Source organism: Poecile atricapillus, chromosome 23 (genome assembly GCF_030490865.1).
Source record: "Poecile atricapillus isolate bPoeAtr1 chromosome 23, bPoeAtr1.hap1, whole genome shotgun sequence".
NCBI lineage: Eukaryota > Metazoa > Chordata > Aves > Passeriformes > Paridae > Poecile > Poecile atricapillus.
Window position 1 is genome coordinate 6,117,897 of NC_081271.1, and position 17,377 is coordinate 6,135,273.

A 17,377-nucleotide genomic window follows, 5' to 3' on the forward strand; every position below is an offset into this window, starting at 1 on the left:
CCTGAGCCAGGCATAGACAGGCAGGGAGCTTGCAGAAGCTCCACAGACTCTCCAAGTGCCCAAGCATCATGCAGGAGTCTCACAGAGAACACAATTCCCCCCCAAAGCACCTGGCTGGGCAGGCTGGGGCATGAGGAAGGGCTGACCTGGCATTAGGAACAGGGGGATTTCTCTGCCAGGATGATGGAGTGCAGTTGGTGAAAGGACATTACTTGAGATCTGCTCCTTTTCCTGCTGCTGGGCCAGGAAGTGAATTTCTTCCAGGTGCCAAGGGAGGGAAGTGGACAGGGAAAAGCACTGGGCAGCAATTCAGCTGCATTTTGGGGACCCATGGAGTGGTGAAGGGGTACATCATGCACACAGCCCTGAGCTGGGGAAGCTCAGGGAGCCCAGGCAAGCTCAGACTCATTCAGCAGGAAGACTGATCCTGTTTTCCCTGGATCTCACACTGGGTCATATCACAGCTTATGACATGGGCAGGCACAGACTGGGCAGATCCCATCTCCTTCCCAGCTGGGTGTCCAATGCCCATCAGCCAAGGGCAGCTTTGAACACCTTCACAGTACTTTAAAGCACTTTTACAGAATATTTCCATCTCCATGCTTCATGAGAAAATGTTTTTCCGTCTTCTATTTTTTCCTCCTGGACTTATGAGTTAAAAAGACAACCTAATAAAACCCAAATATTATTTTGTTCTGATTTCAGAAGAAAACCTCCAAGAATTCAAAATCCCCACCCTCATGTAACAGAAGGCAATTGGGAACACATGACTTGCAAACTGCACTTGGGAATCTCCCCTGCTAGGAAGAGGGGAGGTTTGGGTTGGGTATTGGGGAAAATTTCTTCCCTGAAAGGGTGGTCAGGCACTGGCACAGGTGGCCCAGGGAGGTGGTGGGCTCACCATCCCTGGAGGTGTTCAATAAACAACTATACATGGCAATTCCTGCTACAGTTTAGTGGGCACAGTGGAGTTTGAGCAGAGATTGGACTCGATGGTCTTGGAGGTATTTTCCAACCTTAATAATTTTATGATGCTACTTTAAAGCTGTTGAGAAGGTGTTGGCTGAAGGTGGAGAGGAAAGCAAGCTGTTGAACGCTGTTAGCCGACTCTGCACCAAGCCATCAAGGTGTGTCTTTAGCAAGAAGAGCTTCGTGGTGCATGTTTGGAGCAAGCCCAGCCCTGCCCACAAAGGATGCACAGCAAGGACAGAGGCTCTGTTTATTTCAGGGTAGTTCCACCGGTGCTGTGTTTAATGGGATGAACATTTGTGTGCAGCTGAAAGGCAAACCGTGCTCCCAGCATCTGCCAGCTGCAGTTCTTCTGCACAGCTTGCTCTTCTGCTTCAGGATCTTGCACCTCTCAAAAGCCAAAGGTTCTTTCTATGGGTGAAATCTGCCAGGAGCCAGCAGCAGTGGCCACCTCGAGCACCCACTGCACCACCTCACCTTGCTCATCCTCAGGGTCCCCGTGGGCTGGCTCATCACCCCGAGGGACGTTCATGCTGCTGCTCTGTGGCCTGGCAGCAGCAGGAGAGGTTTTGGTGAAGGTGTCCCCGAGGCTGGTGCAGGAGAGGTCAGAGCAAGGAGCCACAAGCCCAGTGGGAGCCCTGCACTAGTGGCCTCCCCCATCTGGCAGCTGGGAAGCGTAGAGAGCTAGTGTGTGATGGAGGAACTGGTACTGCTCGCTCGTCTGGATCATCCCACCTCTGCAAGGGAAAGGCAGGGCCCACTGACACTTCACCAAACACAGAACCCTGTTCCCAGCTCTCTGTTCCCAGGGCACAAATATTCCCACTTCACCAGCCACGTCAAGATGCCTCTAAAACAGGCACCAGAGCAGCCCAAAGAATAGAGGGGTTCACAAGCACTGCTGGGCTGTTCAAAATGAGATTAGCAACTGATTTGGTGCTGATTTTCACCTGTACTTCTTGAAAAGTGATCAGGTGGAGTGTTTCTGGATTTAGTGGCTGAGCTGGAAGGGAGGAGCAGATGGCTGCCAGGTTCCCAGCCCCTCTCCTCTCTCTCCCTCTCCCTCCATGTCCTCAGGTCAGAGCTACCCTCGCTGGCAGCAGAAGCAGCCTGGCACTGGGAATTGTTTGCTATTCACACACCTGCATCCCCCAGCCACCCTCCTGGTTTCCATCAGAAATAGCCCCCATGGGATCCATGTCCCTGCCACATCCCCCCCACACCCCTCCCCTCAGGGTGCACCCAGCAGGACCCTCCAAGGAGCCAGCTGCTCTTGTACCCACCTGTCTATGCGGAGATGGCACACAATTCCAAGGATATCCACCTCCCCCTTGTCCTGCAGCTGCTGGCACCCGATCCTGGTGGCAATGAAGCAGCCGGTGCGGCCAATGCCTGCGCTGCAGGACAGACACAGCTGTGCTGAGCACCCACTGCCTGCACCTGCATCCTGCTCAACTGGATGCACTCCTGGATTGGTTTGCTGTGATTTTTTCCTAGAGGGATGCTGGGGTCCTGGCCCCAGCTGCCAGACCAAGCTTATTAGCCAGGCACCAAAAGCCATGGGCTGGGGTTACTCTGCCAGGGCAAGGAGTTCTTGCTGTGTTGCACAGCCTGGCTGAGGCTGCTCTGGAAGCACAAAACCAGTCTGTGTCCATCCCTGTGCAGTGCAGGGGGCTCTGCAGCCCCTCCCAGCTGGGCTCTAATCCTAGCACCAGTGGTTTGCACTCAGCCTGCAGCAGTGCATGCTGCATGTTCCATAGGGACCCCAGATGCTCTGCTCCACTGTCCCCAAATTCACCCAGCAAGGAGAGAAAACAGGCAGAGGCCACCTCCTGCAGGAGGGCTGTCCTGAAACACAGCTCCACATCCAAGCCACAGGCCATTCTTACCTGCACAGGGAGCAGGAATCATGGAATTACAGAGTGGGTCAGGTTCGAAGGGACCAACCTTGGGGTCACCAGGTTCCATCTCCCTGCTCAAGCAGGATCTTCCAGAGCTGGACCTGTGGCTGTATGGTGGGGCTGGATCCCAAATGCAGACCCCTCCTTCTCCCACCCTGCTGGAGCCAGGTGCAGGATATGCCACACTAACACCACCATCCTGCTGCCAGGACAGCAGCTGGATTGACAACTCTGCTGTGGGGTGGCTGTGCCCTGGGATTTCTGCACTACCGTGGACTCACGTGGGATTTTTCCCCTCAGGTATTTGCAGACTGACCCCGAGGAGAAGCACAGACAGGTGAGGTGCAATCTCTTACCTGCAGTGCACCACGATGGGCCCTGGGCTGGCTGCAGTCTGCAGAGCCTCCTCCACCTTGGACACCAGGTGCAGCAGGGGCTTGGCTGACTCAGGTGTTTGCTGGTCCGGCCAGGAAGGGAAGAGGATGTGTTTGACTTTGCGGTGCTCCTTTCCAAGCTTTTCCAGACAAAACAAAGAGAAATGGGGATGTGAGAGCATGGGCCAAATGAAACAGGGAGTTCAGCTCAAGCAGAGGCCAAGCAGCCCGTACCCACCTCAGCCAAGTCCTCCTGAATCCCTCTTTGAGCCTCTGCCAGACCTGAGGGAGAGACCCCTGGTCCAGAGACAATGGATGTGTCCCATCCCAGAAGATGAGAACAGATGCAGAGTGTTCCAATACTGTCACCAGAGTGCAGGCAAAGCAAGCAAGATCCCTTGGGCCACTATCAGCCCAGGGTGACTACAGAGAGCCCAGTGACAGTGCAAAAACACTGGGCTGGTGGTGCTGCTCTGCCCAGCTGACCCCTTCTCCTCCAAGGCTGGGTCCTGCTCCCTCCCAGCCTCTCCAGGCAGGAGGGGCTCTGCAGACCCCTCCTCTGGCAGGAGGCTCCTGAGAATCATGAACCCTCCTCTTTCCTGTCACACAGCATTGCCATCTCACTAGATGTCCCAGGCCTGTCAGGGGCACTGCTGGGCCCCAACCTGCTCCCTCTCTGACCCCAGGATGAGGCTCAGACCCACCTGGATGGAGAGATCCCGGATCACGTACTCCACAGACTCGCTCACCCCCTGCACGTGGATGGTGAAGGGGCCATAGGTGCCCTCCTTCTCGGGCCAGTAGTGGACACATTTCTGGAGAACAAGGCAGGTTTGTGGATGTGGAGATGCTCAAGGCACCCACTGGACATTTGAACTGTGCCTGAGTCAGTGCTCTTGGGAGGGGGCATCACCTTGGGGGCAGTAGGGGACTGGGGAAGGTGGATGTAGAGTGATACAGAGGGAAAGCAAAGGGATAGATCCCTACCCCTACATCTGCTGCCTTGTACCCTGCCCTGGCTTTCAGGCCCCAGGGATGCCAATCCCCGCTCAGCCCAAGAAGCTTCCAGATGCAGCAGGACCCAGAGAGGCTGTCAGCTGGGAGAGAAGGAGCAAGAACACGGCCCAGAAAGAGAGTTTCCAATTCTCAGTTTTCCCAGACAGGTCCTGTTGGCTCCCATCCCAGAAGCAGTGGGCAGCAGTGCCCCTCTGGTCCCCCAGAGCTCTCCCCTGGGCTGGATCCCCTGGTTGAGAGCTCCCAGTCCAGGGGAGAGCTCTGGGGAGCCAGAGGGGCACTGCTGCCCCATCCCTGGGGGTTGTCCTAAACCCTTTATCCTATTATCCAGATGGTAAAGTGTGCCCAGAGCACACAGCCATGTGAGGAGGAAAACCTTTGCCAGATAGGGCCAAGCCCTGGGGATCTCCTCCTCCGCTTGTGACCCATCAGGGAATCCTCTGAGCCAAAAGCACAATAAGTGGGTACACAGACCCCACATCTGGCCTGGCACAACCCCCCACTGTCACCAGTACCCCACTCCCCGCTGCGTCCCCGGGCCGGGTCAGAGGTACCTCCTTGCGCTCCTGGAGCTCGGTGATCATGACGATGAGAGGAGCCTCCTCCTGCCACACCATCTCCCAGAAGTCGCTCACGGTGTTGAGCATGGGTCCCTGCGTGGCAATGTACTCCCGGGGCCGGCCCGCGTAGCCCTGCGGAGCACGCGCCCGTCAGGGACCCCGCGGGCAGCGGGGCTGTCCCCAGCTCACTCACGGGGCTTTGCTCCTCCTCTGTGGTTTAGAGGCTGAGCCACACGTGTTGTCTCCTACTAAACCTGTCCTTACAACGCTTTTTTAGATCTGCTGAGGAACCACCAGGCTTCCTCCCCACCCTGCCGCTCCCACCAGTCCATGCAGCTGACCTTGTACACCCGAGTTCCTGCAAGCATCCCCAGGCTATCAGTGAGACAGCAGCCAGCGTGAGGGATGCCTTGGCAAGGCAAAGCTCACACTCCTCACTGGGGGCATTTCCACAAAGACAAGCAGGAATCCCTGTTTCACAGTTCCAGGCATCCTCTGTCTCCAGACGCTTCTCCTAGTATAAAATTGCCAAAGGTACTGAAAATCCAGGCCTTTCCAGCAATCTGGTAATGGTTTGGTCTTGCAAGAAGTTGCACTGGCCCAGCTAAGGGACAGGAATGTTTTCAGCAACATTTTGTAGAGCGCTATTTTTATGCCTTGAGATTATTTATTTTTCCTAGGAAACATGATTTTCCATTCAGGAGACCTGGAGGTGTCAACCCTGGGAATTCCACCTTCCTCCCACACCCACACCAAACATTTCATGGAACACCATCAGCAGGAAGAACATCAGTCCCAGGTGGGGTTGATGTGATCAAACATCTGCAGAGCCCTCCCAGATTCTTGTGCTTCCCAGGCTGGCTTGGTTGCCAATTTTCTGATGTGCCCACAAATTCCTGTACCACTACACCTCTGGAGAGGTCAGGGGAAGGAAGGGGTCAGGAAACATCAGCTGCACACAGGGAGGTGTGAGCACAGCTGTGCTCAGTGTGCACACCTGTGTGCAGGTGTGTGTGCCACAGGAACAGGCAGTGCTTGTGCATTGTCAGCAGTCAGGTGACACACAGGGGATGCCACCACACCCTGGGACGGAGTGCCAGTGCCACCTGATGTGCAGCTGCACACTGCCAGGCTGCCTTGGGAGGACACAGTTCCTCTGCTGCCCATGGTCACGCTGCCCTTGGACCTCCCAGCAGCTGTGGGCACAGTGCTCCTGTCTCAAACGAGCTTTGACTCTCCCTGCCGGGTGCTGGTTGCTGCTGTCTCGCTGGATCTCAGCCACAAGCACCTTCAGCAAAGAAATGTTCCTAACTGCCCTCCAGCTCCACCCCACACCCTCCAAGCACCTCCCAGGGTCAGACAGCACTTTTTCTGGGCTACTTTTCCAAGTCCTGCTTTCCCTCACTGCCAAGCACTCCCAGCATCCATGGCCCCACCTCTGCTTCCCAGTGCCCTGGCCAGTGCCAAGGGAAGGGCACTGCAGTGAGATGAATTGCTCAGCAAAAAGCCTGCCCACTGGGCAAAGCTGGCACCTGGCTCTCAGGAAATCCCATTCTGGGAGACACTGCAGCCTGGAAGGGTTTGCACAGGGATGGATATCAAACCAAGCTGTCTGAGTAACACCCTAGGGTGTGGGGATTTCTCAGTCTCTGCAAAGGAACCCCACTGGGTGCCGAAAATAAGCCACACCCCATCTCCATTAGCTCTCTTCCTGGGAAATTGCAACAAGCTCCCTGAGCAGAGGGGAAATCCCAGGACATCTGAGCTTTGAGGATCTCTGAGCTGCCATAACCTGTTGACACAGCTTGCCTCTCATGGCCTTGCCAGACAATGGGCCAGTGTGTGAGGAGATGGAGAAGCCACTGCAAGTGAGCCTTTTGGGGTGCTCAGGCTGCCCAGGAGCTGAGAGCAGCTCCCTCATAAGACTCTCCCACCAACAGGAACAGTGTATCTGCCCTGGGCAGACTGAGCCACATCTCTCCAGCTCCAAAAGGGGTGGCAAGTTAAGTCTGCTGCTCCAGGGCAGCCACAGGAGAGCAGGTGACAGTGCCCCAGCACGTGTGACCCAGTGTGGCACCTGGTGCCCTGTGAGCCCTGGGCTGCAGGCCCTGGGAGAACACTCACTGTGATGTAGTTGGCATTTATGTAGCTGTCTTCCTCCTGGCTCCCAGCCCTCCTGAGGCAGACCCGGCTCTCAGGATCTGAAAGATGTCACAGGTGTTACCCAAGGGACTGGTCCTGCCCATCCTCCCTGCCTCAACCTCAGGGGCTGGAGGCTGAGTCCTCCTGCTCCATGCCATGCTCAGAGCTGTCTGCACCCTCCCTTAGGCCTGTTCTTGTCCCACCTCAGCCTCACTTCCCTGGCAGGGCACAGCCCGAACCTGCAGGTACCACAATGAGCAGGTGGGGTAACTCAGCTGCAGTGATCCCCCAGGACATCCCACAGAACCTGACTGGAGCCCAGCTGAGTCCTTCCAGAACATCCTCAGCCTTTACATCCTTAGGGCCATGCCCTTGGGACATGCAAGACCCCACAAGTGCTGCCTGCCTGGGTAGGACCCCAGGGAGCAGCTCCCATGTACCCCCCCCAGCACTGTGAACACCCCCTGGCACACAGCACCCAGCTCCTGCAACACAGGCAGGAGGGGCATGGCAGGAGCAGCAGCAGCACCCAGGGGTGCTCTGGGTCATCCCTCACCCACAGGCAAACACATGCAAATGGGAGGCAAAGGGACACAGGGGCACGTACTGGGGAGAATGGTTTTGTATCTGTCCTTGAAAGCACGCCCAGGGATTTCCAGCTCCTCCGGACTCACGAAGTTGGGTGGGATTTTCTGCAGGGGGAGAAAACAGCCTTGAGGAAAAGCTGCCACTTGTGTCCCCCAGTGGTGGCAGACCTGGTTGCCCAGCAGGACAGAGCTGACTCAGGAGCCCAGCAGCATTCCCAGAGATGCCAACTCCTGGGATGAGTCCTGTCTTTCCTCAATTTGTGGTGGGACTCCTTCCAGAGAGGCAACCCTGGGAGAAGAGCATGGCATGGGATGGAACATGCCATTCCAGGGACCCCAACAGGACATGTGTGCACCAAGGAGCAGCTGGTACCTGGGCACCCCTCCCCTCTGCTTGCCCACACCGCCTGCCCTCCCACTGGGGCTGTGGGGCACAGCTGGGCTCAGAGCCTGATGTTCACCCCTGTCAGTCCCACCAGCCCCTGCCACCCCTCCTGTGAGAAGGGAGGGGAATTGTCACACCGAAAACTCCTCCTGGAGCTGTGCCAGGCTCTGGGCGTGCTGCTGGAGCTCCTGTTTCCTCAGCACGTGGCTGGATGTCCTCAGAAACTTCAGCGTGATGTCCCGTGGCGTGCAGACAGGCTGGATGGGCTCCACGTTCCCTAGAGAGCTCATGTCCAGCACGAGCGACACATTGGAGCCCCTCCTGAAAGGTAAAGGGGTCCCTGGCTGACCTACTGCCACCCTGGGACAGAGGACAGCCCATCCCAGTGTATCATCAGTTGCAAAAGCTGAGCAAAAGCCAGATGGAGACCCCAGTAGATGGGGAGATTGAGGAACAAGGAGCTAGCTGATCATTTTGCCTTTTTGCTGGGAAGCCCCTGAAGGATGGTGTTGAGATTTGTCCTGGGCTGGGTGAAGGCCAGGGCTGCCTCCACACTCAGACCTGGCAGGCAGAGGGCTGGCAGACAGGAATGTTAGGGGAGCCCTGGGGATGGGCAGTGCCATGGGTACCCTGGCTGGGCCACACTCACCTCTCCTGGAGACGCACGTGCTTCTTGGCAGAGGGACTGGGCTTGTCCGGCTTGTCCATGTCTGCTGCAGCTGCCCAGGCTGCCAGGCTGCCCTTATGAACTCTGGAGCACAGCAAGCAGGCTTGGACCATGCTGCAGTAACCACAGAACCCTTGTCCTGAAGCACAGCAGGGGCACACAGGGAGCCCTCAGCTCCTGGGAAATCATGGAACCATCAGAGGAAAAGCAGCTGGAAAGGAAAAGTCAGATCTGAGAGATACCACAAGGCTGGGTGGAGCCCCCGACAGACGGTCTGCAAGCAAGGGATGGATTTTCTGTCCTCAGCTGTCCTGGACCCAGGACCCCCAGCCCCTCCAGGCAGATGGAGAGCTCCCAGCACGTTCACCCTTGGGGATGCCTGCAGCACTGCAGCCCATCCAGGCACCACTGGTGACCCTGGCCATGGCACCAAGGGCCACCTGCTTCCCCTGAGGGGAGGACATCCACTCTGTGGTGGCAGGGCACAGTCTGGTTTGGGGGAGCCCCAGATGCTCTCCACCTCCATGGAAGCACACACCCTGTGTTTCCAGCCCTTCCCCATCACATCCCCCTGCTTCATCCTGGGGACATGGTGGGGAAGAGTGAGAGCTGGAACACCTGAGCACAGCAGCACTCAGCAGGTGACATGCTGTAGCCACTGCACTGTCTCTGACCATCTCCTGCTGCAGGGACACACAGACCAGGAACCCTCAACAGCCTCATGGCAAGGGAGGGACAGCCCTGGGATAGCCTCCTCCATCCTGCAGGTCACAGCAACTATCAAGAGGAAACTGCTTTATCTGGGTGGTTGAGCAAAAGTGATGGGGCAGCCCAGCTGGGGAAGGTGCCAGACATCCTCCATCACCAGCGATGGCTCAGCCCCTGGCAGGGCTGGGGAGATGCAGGTGATGCTGATTCACCTCTGGGCACAGCTCCTCATGGTGCAGGCAGCACCCTGGGATCCTGAACCACCTCCTCATCCCCAGCTTCCTCCATGAGGAGGAGACAGAGTCACAGAGACAGGGAATGATCAGAGTCAGAGCTCTTGGTGGGCAGAGTGGGATCCCAGGCAGCCCATCTGCTCAGGGAGGTCATGTGGAGAGCCAGGGTCCACATGGTGGTTGGAACACAGCTAGGGCAGGAGCTGCTCCCCAAGCTTCCCTGCTGCCCAGTGGCAATTCTGGGAGTGGCAGTGCCACCCCTGCCATTCACACCATCCCCACACCCCATGCAGGGTATCCTGGCAGGATAAGAGCAGCTGCTCAGCAGGAGCAGCACCAGGGGAGATCCTGCCCAGAAACAGCCCAGGCTCCCATCCCAGCAGCTGTCCGGCCAGGAAACACCTGGGAGATGCCCTCGCCAGCAGAGAGACCCAGGGAAGTACCTCAGCTGCCAGCAGCTGCAGGGAGAGTGCTCACATCCCCTGCCCAGCATCCCAGCCCTGCCTAGGGCTGCCATCCACATGCCCACAGCCCCTGGGCACCAGAGCCCGGTGGCTCTCCTGTGCAGCGGGCAGCACACCCTGCCTGGGGCTGCCATCCACATGCCCACAGCCCCTGGCACCAGAGCCCGGTGGCTCTCCTGTGCAGTGGGCAGCTCTCCCTGCCTGGGGCTGCCATCCACATGCCCACAGCCCCTGGCACCAGAGCCCGGTGGCTCTCCTGTGCAGCGGGCAGCACAGCTGGCCTGGGGCTGCCATCCACGTGCCCACAGCCCCTGGGCACCGGGGCCGGGTGGCTCTCCTGTGCAGCGGGCAGCTCTCCCTGCCTGGGGCTGCCATCCACATGCCCACAGCCCCTGGGCACCAGAGCCCGGTGGCTCTCCTGTGCAGCGGGCAGCTCGCCCGGCCTGGCGCTGCCTACCTGCGGCCCTTGGCCTCGTCCGTCCCGGGCACCGCGCCTGCCGGGCTGACACCACGCTCTCAAAGTGTTCAGGAAGCTGCTTATCAAAGGAGCTGCTGCCTCTGCTGCTTCCTCTCCTCCTTCTCCCCCACCCCGAGTGCCGCCCACACACATACCGGCCACATCTCCTCCGAGCCGGCGCTCCCGGCCCCGCTCCACAGCGGCCGAGCTGCGGCCTGTGCCCGGGGCAGCTCCGCCATGGGGGCCGCTGGGCTGTGCTCCATGGCCTGTGGCCATCCCTGCTGCTGTCTGTGGGCACAGAGGGATGGGCAATGCCCAGCCATGGGGGCTGCTGGGCTGTGCTCCATGGCCTGTGGCCATCCCTGTCTGTGGGCATGGAGGGATGGGCAATGCCCAGCCATGGGGGCCGCTGGGCTGTGCTCCATGGCCTGTGGCCATCCCTGCTGCTGTCCGTGGGCACAGAGGGATGGGCAATGCCCAGCCATGGGGGCCGCTGGGCTGTGCTCCATGGCCTGTGGCCAGCCCTGCCCGTGGGCACGGAGGGACGGGCAATGCCCAGTCATGGGGCCGCTGGCAGGAGGCGTGAGGCAGGTTGCTTGGCACAGCTACTCTGGGGGCACTGCACCCCACCTGCCCCACGGGAAGCCAGAAAGAATCCCCCCATGCCCGCTGTCCTGCCCCTATCCCCTTGCCCAGGCTGTGCCCCAGCTGTTCCCCGTGGGCTGTGTCAATGTGTGGAACATGCCAGGGCTCGCTCGGTGCCTGCCACCCTCAGGGCTGCCCGTGTGCTCCTTGTGCCGCCCCGTCCCCCAAGGCCTGTCCCCGTGGGGACACCCCTCCGCACCCACCACCATCCCTGGTACCTCAGGGTGACACGGGTGGGCTCCCCCTCCCCGGCAGGAAGGACAGGGGTGTATTTGGAGATGAAGGTCTGCGGGGCCTGGCTCAGGTAGGCCAGGTCTGCCCAATTTGGGGCACTGCACATCCTTCCTGACACATCCCCGCTGCTCTTCCTGTTTGCTCTTGCCAGGCTCTGCACGCTTCCTTCCTCCTCAGCCCCCACCCTGCTGAGCTCCCGCTGCACCCCAACAGCCACAAGGACCCCAAACACCATTCCCACATCTGCTTCATGGGCTGCTCTGGCTGGAGCCACCCCAGCCCAGCTCTCTGAGGTTCCTGTGCTGTCCCCAGGCTGTGCCTCGCTGGAGAGCTGTGTGTCTGTGCACACCTGTGTGTGTGTGCACACCTGTGTGTGTGTGCACACCTGTCTGTGTGCACACCTGTGTGTCTGTGCACACCTGTGTCTGTGCACACCTGTGTGTGTGTGCACACCTGTGTGTGTGTGCACACCTGTGTGTCTGTGCACACCTGTGTGTGTGCACACCTGTGTGTGTGTGCACACCTGTGTGTCTGTGCACACCTGTGTGTGTGTGCACACCTGTGTGTGTGTGCACACCTGTGTGTCTGTGCACACCTGTGTCTGTGCACATCTGTGTGTCTGTGCACACCTGTGTCTGTGCACACCTGTGTCTGTGCACACCTGTGTGTGTGTGCACACCTGTCTGTGTGCACACCTGTGTGTCTGTGCACACCTGTCTGTGTGCACACCTGTGTGTCTGTGCACACCTGTGTGTCTGTGCACACCTGTGTCTATGCACACCTGTGTCTGTGCGCACCTGTGTGTCTGTGCACACCTGTGTCTGTGCACACCTGTGTGTCTGTGCACACCTGTGTGTCTGTGCACTCCTGTGTGTCTGTGCACACCTGTGTCTGTGCACACCTGTGTGTGTCTGTGCACACCTGTGTGTCTGTGCACACCTGTGTGTGTGTGCACACCTGTGTGTCTGTGCACACCTGTGTCTGTGCACACCTGTGTGTGTCTGTGCACACCTGTGTGTCTGTGCACACCTGTGTGTGTGTGCACACCTGTGTCTGTGCACACCTGTGTGTCTGTGCACACCTGTCTGTGTGCACACCTGTGTGTCTGTGCACACCTGTGTCTGTGCACTCCTGTGTGTGTGCACACCTGTGTGTGTGCACACCTGTGTGTCTGTGCACACCTGTCTGTGTGCACACCTGTGTGTCTGTGCACACCTGTGTGTCTGTGCACACCTGTGTCTATGCACACCTGTGTCTGTGCACACCTGTGTGTCTGTGCACACCTGTGTCTGTGCACACCTGTGTGTCTGTGCACACCTGTGTGTCTGTGCACACCTGTGTCTGTGCACATCTGTGTGTCTGTGCACACCTGTGTGTGTGCACACCTGTGTGTCTGTGCACACCTGTGTGTCTGTGCACACCTGTGTCTGTGCACACCTGTGTGTCTGTGCACACCTGTGTGTGTGCACACCTGTGTGTCTGTGCACACCTGTGTGTGTGCACACCTGTGTGTCTGTGCACACCTGTGTGTGTGTGTGCACACCTGTGTGTGTGTGCACACCTGTGTGTCTGTGCACACCTGTGTCTGTGCACACCTGTGTGTGTGTGCACACCTGTGTGTCTGTGCACACCTGTGTCTGTGCACACCTGTGTGTCTGTGCACACCTGTGTCTGTGCACACCTGTGTGTGTGTGCACACCTGTGTGTCTGTGCACACCTGTGTGTGTGTGCACACCTGTGTGTGTGCACACCTGTGTGTCTGTGCACACCTGTGTCTGTGCACACCTGTGTGTCTGTGCACACCTGTGTGTCTGTGCACACCTGTGTCTGTGCACACCTGTGTGTCTGTGCACACCTGTGTGTGTGCAGGTGTGCCAGAACAGCTTCCCTGGGCAACCCTGGGAGACCCTCCCTGTGCCACCTTCTGCACAAGGACCAGGAGATCAGAGGGCCCAAGCTCCAGAGTGAAGTGCTGGGCTTGGCCAGCAGCAGAACAGCCTTATCCTGGAGAAAAGGCCACCAGCACCCATGTCTTACCTGCAAATCCTAGAGTGGCCAGAGGAAAGACTGAGGAATTTCTCCTTGCCCTGTGTGGGGTGAAAGAACACATCTGTAAGGCCTAGAGGCAGCCCCACCACACACTGCCCTTCCTTCCCACCTGTCCCTGCTAGAGCTCAGGAATTCCTGGGTTGACCAGCACAACAAGGTGTCTACATAAACTTGCTCCCAGTAGGAACCAGCGTGAACAATCAGGGATCTGTGCTGGAGTACCAGCCTGTCTGATGTGCAGAAGCTTCCTGAGGCTGGGACTGTATCTGCCCTCTAAGTGTGGAGGGCACCTGTCCCATCTGGGTGTCCTTGAGCTTAAAGGGTTCTTGAGGATAGAGTCAAGATGCAACCCCCTGGAGCTGCTTTTCCTGCCTTTTGCTGGCCTGATCTTGCTGTCTCCTCACTGTTCTGTTCCTCTGCCACTGCTGGACAAGTGAAGGACGAGCTCAGTGTGGCACTGGGGCAGATACCACAGGGCCACCAGCACGTGGAGTCACTGGGAATGCACCAGTGGCATCTCTGCACCCACACCCCCTCCCAACCTCCCCAGCTGCTGGGCACCTGTGACAGGGAGGAGGGACACAGCTGGACCCTCACAGACCTCATAGGGTCCAGAGAAAGTCTGCAAATCACCCCAAAGGAGCAAAGCATTGCGGCTGCAACAGCTGGGCTGTCCAGGGGCCCTCGCTGGACCCAGGAGGCACCACAGCACATCCTGATTCTCTGCTCAGTGGAGATCTGGGACAGCACTGGCCTTTGGGAGCTGGATTTTGGCTGGTTTTCCCCAAAGAGAATGGGAATGTTTTACCAGCACATGATTTTATGCACAACACAAACTCCAGCTGCAAAAGGGGTATGGAACAAAGGCTTTTATGGAGGCCAGAAACTCCAGTGTGCTGCTCATTTCAGTGATCTGTGGTCCAGTGTGATTTGAGAGATTTGATGGGCATTTCAAAGGATTTCAGCAGTAAGTCCCTTCTTCCTCCTGCCAGGTTCTGCCTTGATCAAGAAATGCCCCTGGATGCTGCAGGAAAGATGCTGATGCACTTCCTTTGCAAAATGGATTATTTGGTTCCAGTCAAATTTGGTCATGACAAAGGACACCACTCAGGGTGAAGAGAGGAAGCTGAGATGCTGGGATGCATCCTCTGCCTCTGAAGCATCACAACACCAAGGCACTCATGCTCAGGGATGTCCCCAGAAAAGCCTTGCAGCCCTTTCCCTCTGCTGCTCACAGACCTCCCTGTGCTGCTGGCTTGGCTCTGCCAGTCATGCACCCGCCTGTGCCAGCTGCAACTAAACAGGACACCTAAGATACAGCCTCTGGAAACTACACCTGCCCCACCCCCCTGGGCTTTTCCTTCTGCAGAAAACTCCGATGGAGACTGAAGGGACTGTCCTGGCCATGGCAACTCACCCAGGATAGGAGGAACGCAGTAGGGATTTTGTGTAGGGATGTGCCATGGCCCAGGCTCCTAGGAGCAGAAAAGTTGGCACTGCTGAGATGTCCTGAGCCTTACATACCTCTGATGGTGCACAGCTGGACCCCAGCATGCTCCCACCTGCCAGCATGGCTGCTCTTCCTCCCTTCTGCCAGAGCACCAGCATGCAGAGGAGGTGCATTTGAAGGGAGATCATGGCAGGCAACACAGACCACAGACCCACAGTATGAAAATGAAGGTGCTGGTGGAAAATGAGGCATAAGGTGGTAGAGCTAGGCTGGATGTGAGGGAGACCAGGAGCAGAGGGAGTCAGAACACGCTGCTTGACCCAGGGCATTTTTCAGCTCTCAGTGCTACCCAGGCAGCAAGCTGTCCCCTGTGCCTGTTGCACCCACCTGCACCTGCTGCCCTCCTGGGATTGACCCCTGCCCCCTCCTGCCTGCACGGTGGGTGCACAGCCACACGTGCAGAGCAGATGGCCCCAGTCACCCATCGGTGCCCAAGCGTGCTGGTGTGCAGAGACCTCGAGCAGGGCAGTCCAGACATGCTCTCCCTCCCTCCCTCCCTCCCTCCCTGCACATCTGGCCACCTCTCAGCCTGCTTGGAACACGATGCTGCCAGCTGGCTCCTCCTGAGGGACCCTGGCTGGGTTGGCAGAGGGGTGCAGTGGGGAGCAAAGAGGAGGGAGATGCTCTGGCCAGGGACTGACTGTGCCTTTTGTGTGTAGCCATGCTTGTCCCATGTCACATCACCAGCTCTGAAGCAGCTGCATCAGGCTGGCCTGGGGAGCAGAGCTGCTCAATCCTACAAGCAGGGACTGCTGGGGCCAGGGCAGACCTGGCTTTGAGGGTGTTCAGACTGGGGGCAGATCCCAAGCCACGGTCAGTTTGCTGTAAGGACAGGACCAGGACACTGGGACAGCCACTGCAGTCTGGTGTGGGCAAAGAGGAACCTGACAGTCTCTGGGGGCAAAACCCAGGAGGGGGTGGGAGGAAGCAACACTGCAGGAAATGACTCTGGGCAGGTCACTGCTGTGCCCCTCACCTTCCTGCCTCCCTCCCCTGCTGGGGAAGGACTGGTGAGGTCCCAGGACAGGAGCATCCCTTGTCCTTTCTGCTCTGACCTTGGTAGCAGTGGGGTGTCAGGGGTGATGATGATGGGCAGAGTGGTGCTGGCAGGGTTGGTGATGGAGGGATGCACTTGGAGGGAAGAGTCCCAGCTGTTACCACACCAGCCATTCACCCTGGCCCAACCAGGGATGTACCAGACATGGGATCCCTTGTGTCCTCTGTCCATGGACATCTGTGCATTAGGATTATCTGTTGGGATGTAAAGACTAGAGAGGTCTGTGACAGAGTCTCAGGGGCCTTGAAGGGTCCTCATAGGTGTGGCTTTGCTTTCAGCAAGATATGGGCTCCATATAGAGTCAGTGCTCTGGAGAGGATGATCTGGATTTATCCCTGACTGGTACTTGCTGTTTGTTCACTTGCATTTTAAAACTCCACTTCCACGGGGTCATCTTGCACCTCTGGCCACGATTTCAAAGCCGGTTCCCTCTGTGCAAAGAGCACATTCCAGCTCCAGACTGGGACCTGTTTTCCCACTAACAACCAGCCGATCCTTATGCTCACTTCTGCCCTCCAGCCTCCTGACCATGAGCTACCTGACCCAGCCTCCCGGCCCTGAGACACCCCCCAGCATCTCTCCTCACCCTCTCCTCACAGCACTGTAGCCCCAAAGTCACCTCAGCCTGGGCAGGCACCGAGCTGGCAGCCCAATAGTTTCAGTCCCCAGGATTGCCTACCCCAGCATGGCTTTGTCCCATCAGGCCCCGTCACCTCTGGGTCCGGCACTCAGGAAGGGATGGTTCTGCTTCCGTCGACACGATTGGGAGTCAGGATGTCCTGCAGGCTTTTGGAAATTAGCCCATCTCCTCCGCTGCCGGAACATCGCTCGCAGGCTGGAAGGTGAAGCAGCTGCCTGAGGACTGAGCAGACTCTCTGCAGGCTGGCAGGGAGGAGGAGGACGGTGCAGTCACGCCGAGCATCCCGCAGAGCATCCCGCAGAGCATCCCGCAGAGCCGGCCGTGGGGGAGCGACCCTTCGGCGCCTCACCTGGGGGTCCCCCGCCCGCCCAGGGCACAGCCAGCCCCCGGCAGCCGAGGGAAGCACCTCCGCAGATCGCTTTTCCGGAGAACAGCGGCTCTCCCAGCGTTCCCAAGGACAGCCCCGGCAGGAGCATCCTCCTGGCGGGGCTGCGGGAGCTCAGAGCCCGCAGCGCTGCCGGCGAGCCCGGAGCCTCGGGCATCCCGCACCAGGGATGGAGCTGGTCCTGGTGTTATAGATACATTTTATATTGTTGGCTTTTCGCAAGTATTAAAATGAATGTTATGTGTATAAGAATGAGAATTTTTGTTGTATTAATATAGTTTTCTTTATTTCTGTTATTGATGAAATTTAGAAATAGTAGTATAATACATATATGTTAGGCTATGGCATAGTATTAAAATAAAAACTGCTTTTGTTTGTATAACCCAAAGACTGAGG

General features: G+C 57.9%; 1 protein-coding gene across 5 annotated transcripts; it reads right to left on the minus strand.

Moving 5' to 3' along the window:
* Positions 1-1,038: 1,038 nt before the first annotated feature.
* PTPN7 (protein tyrosine phosphatase non-receptor type 7) lies at positions 1,039-17,104 on the minus strand. Of its 5 annotated transcripts, none has more exons than XM_058855809.1 (11): positions 16,670-17,104; positions 13,378-13,427; positions 8,582-8,810; positions 8,070-8,253; positions 7,568-7,652; positions 6,943-7,019; positions 4,813-4,950; positions 3,949-4,059; positions 3,227-3,384; positions 2,253-2,366; positions 1,039-1,706 (listed from the first exon to the last, which is right to left on the minus strand). In XM_058855809.1, exons 3-11 carry the CDS (start codon positions 8,710-8,712, stop codon positions 1,613-1,615), a joined length of 1,092 nt encoding a protein of 363 aa, XP_058711792.1. In that variant the 5' UTR covers positions 8,713-8,810; positions 13,378-13,427; positions 16,670-17,104; the 3' UTR covers positions 1,039-1,612. The 5 variants fall into 5 exon arrangements, with proteins under 5 accessions (XP_058711792.1, XP_058711790.1, XP_058711793.1 ...); XM_058855807.1 differs by having other exon boundaries at positions 16,636-17,104; XM_058855810.1 differs by lacking the exons at positions 13,378-13,427; positions 16,670-17,104 and adding an exon at positions 11,325-11,371.
* Between the last annotated feature and the right edge of the window lie 273 nt (positions 17,105-17,377).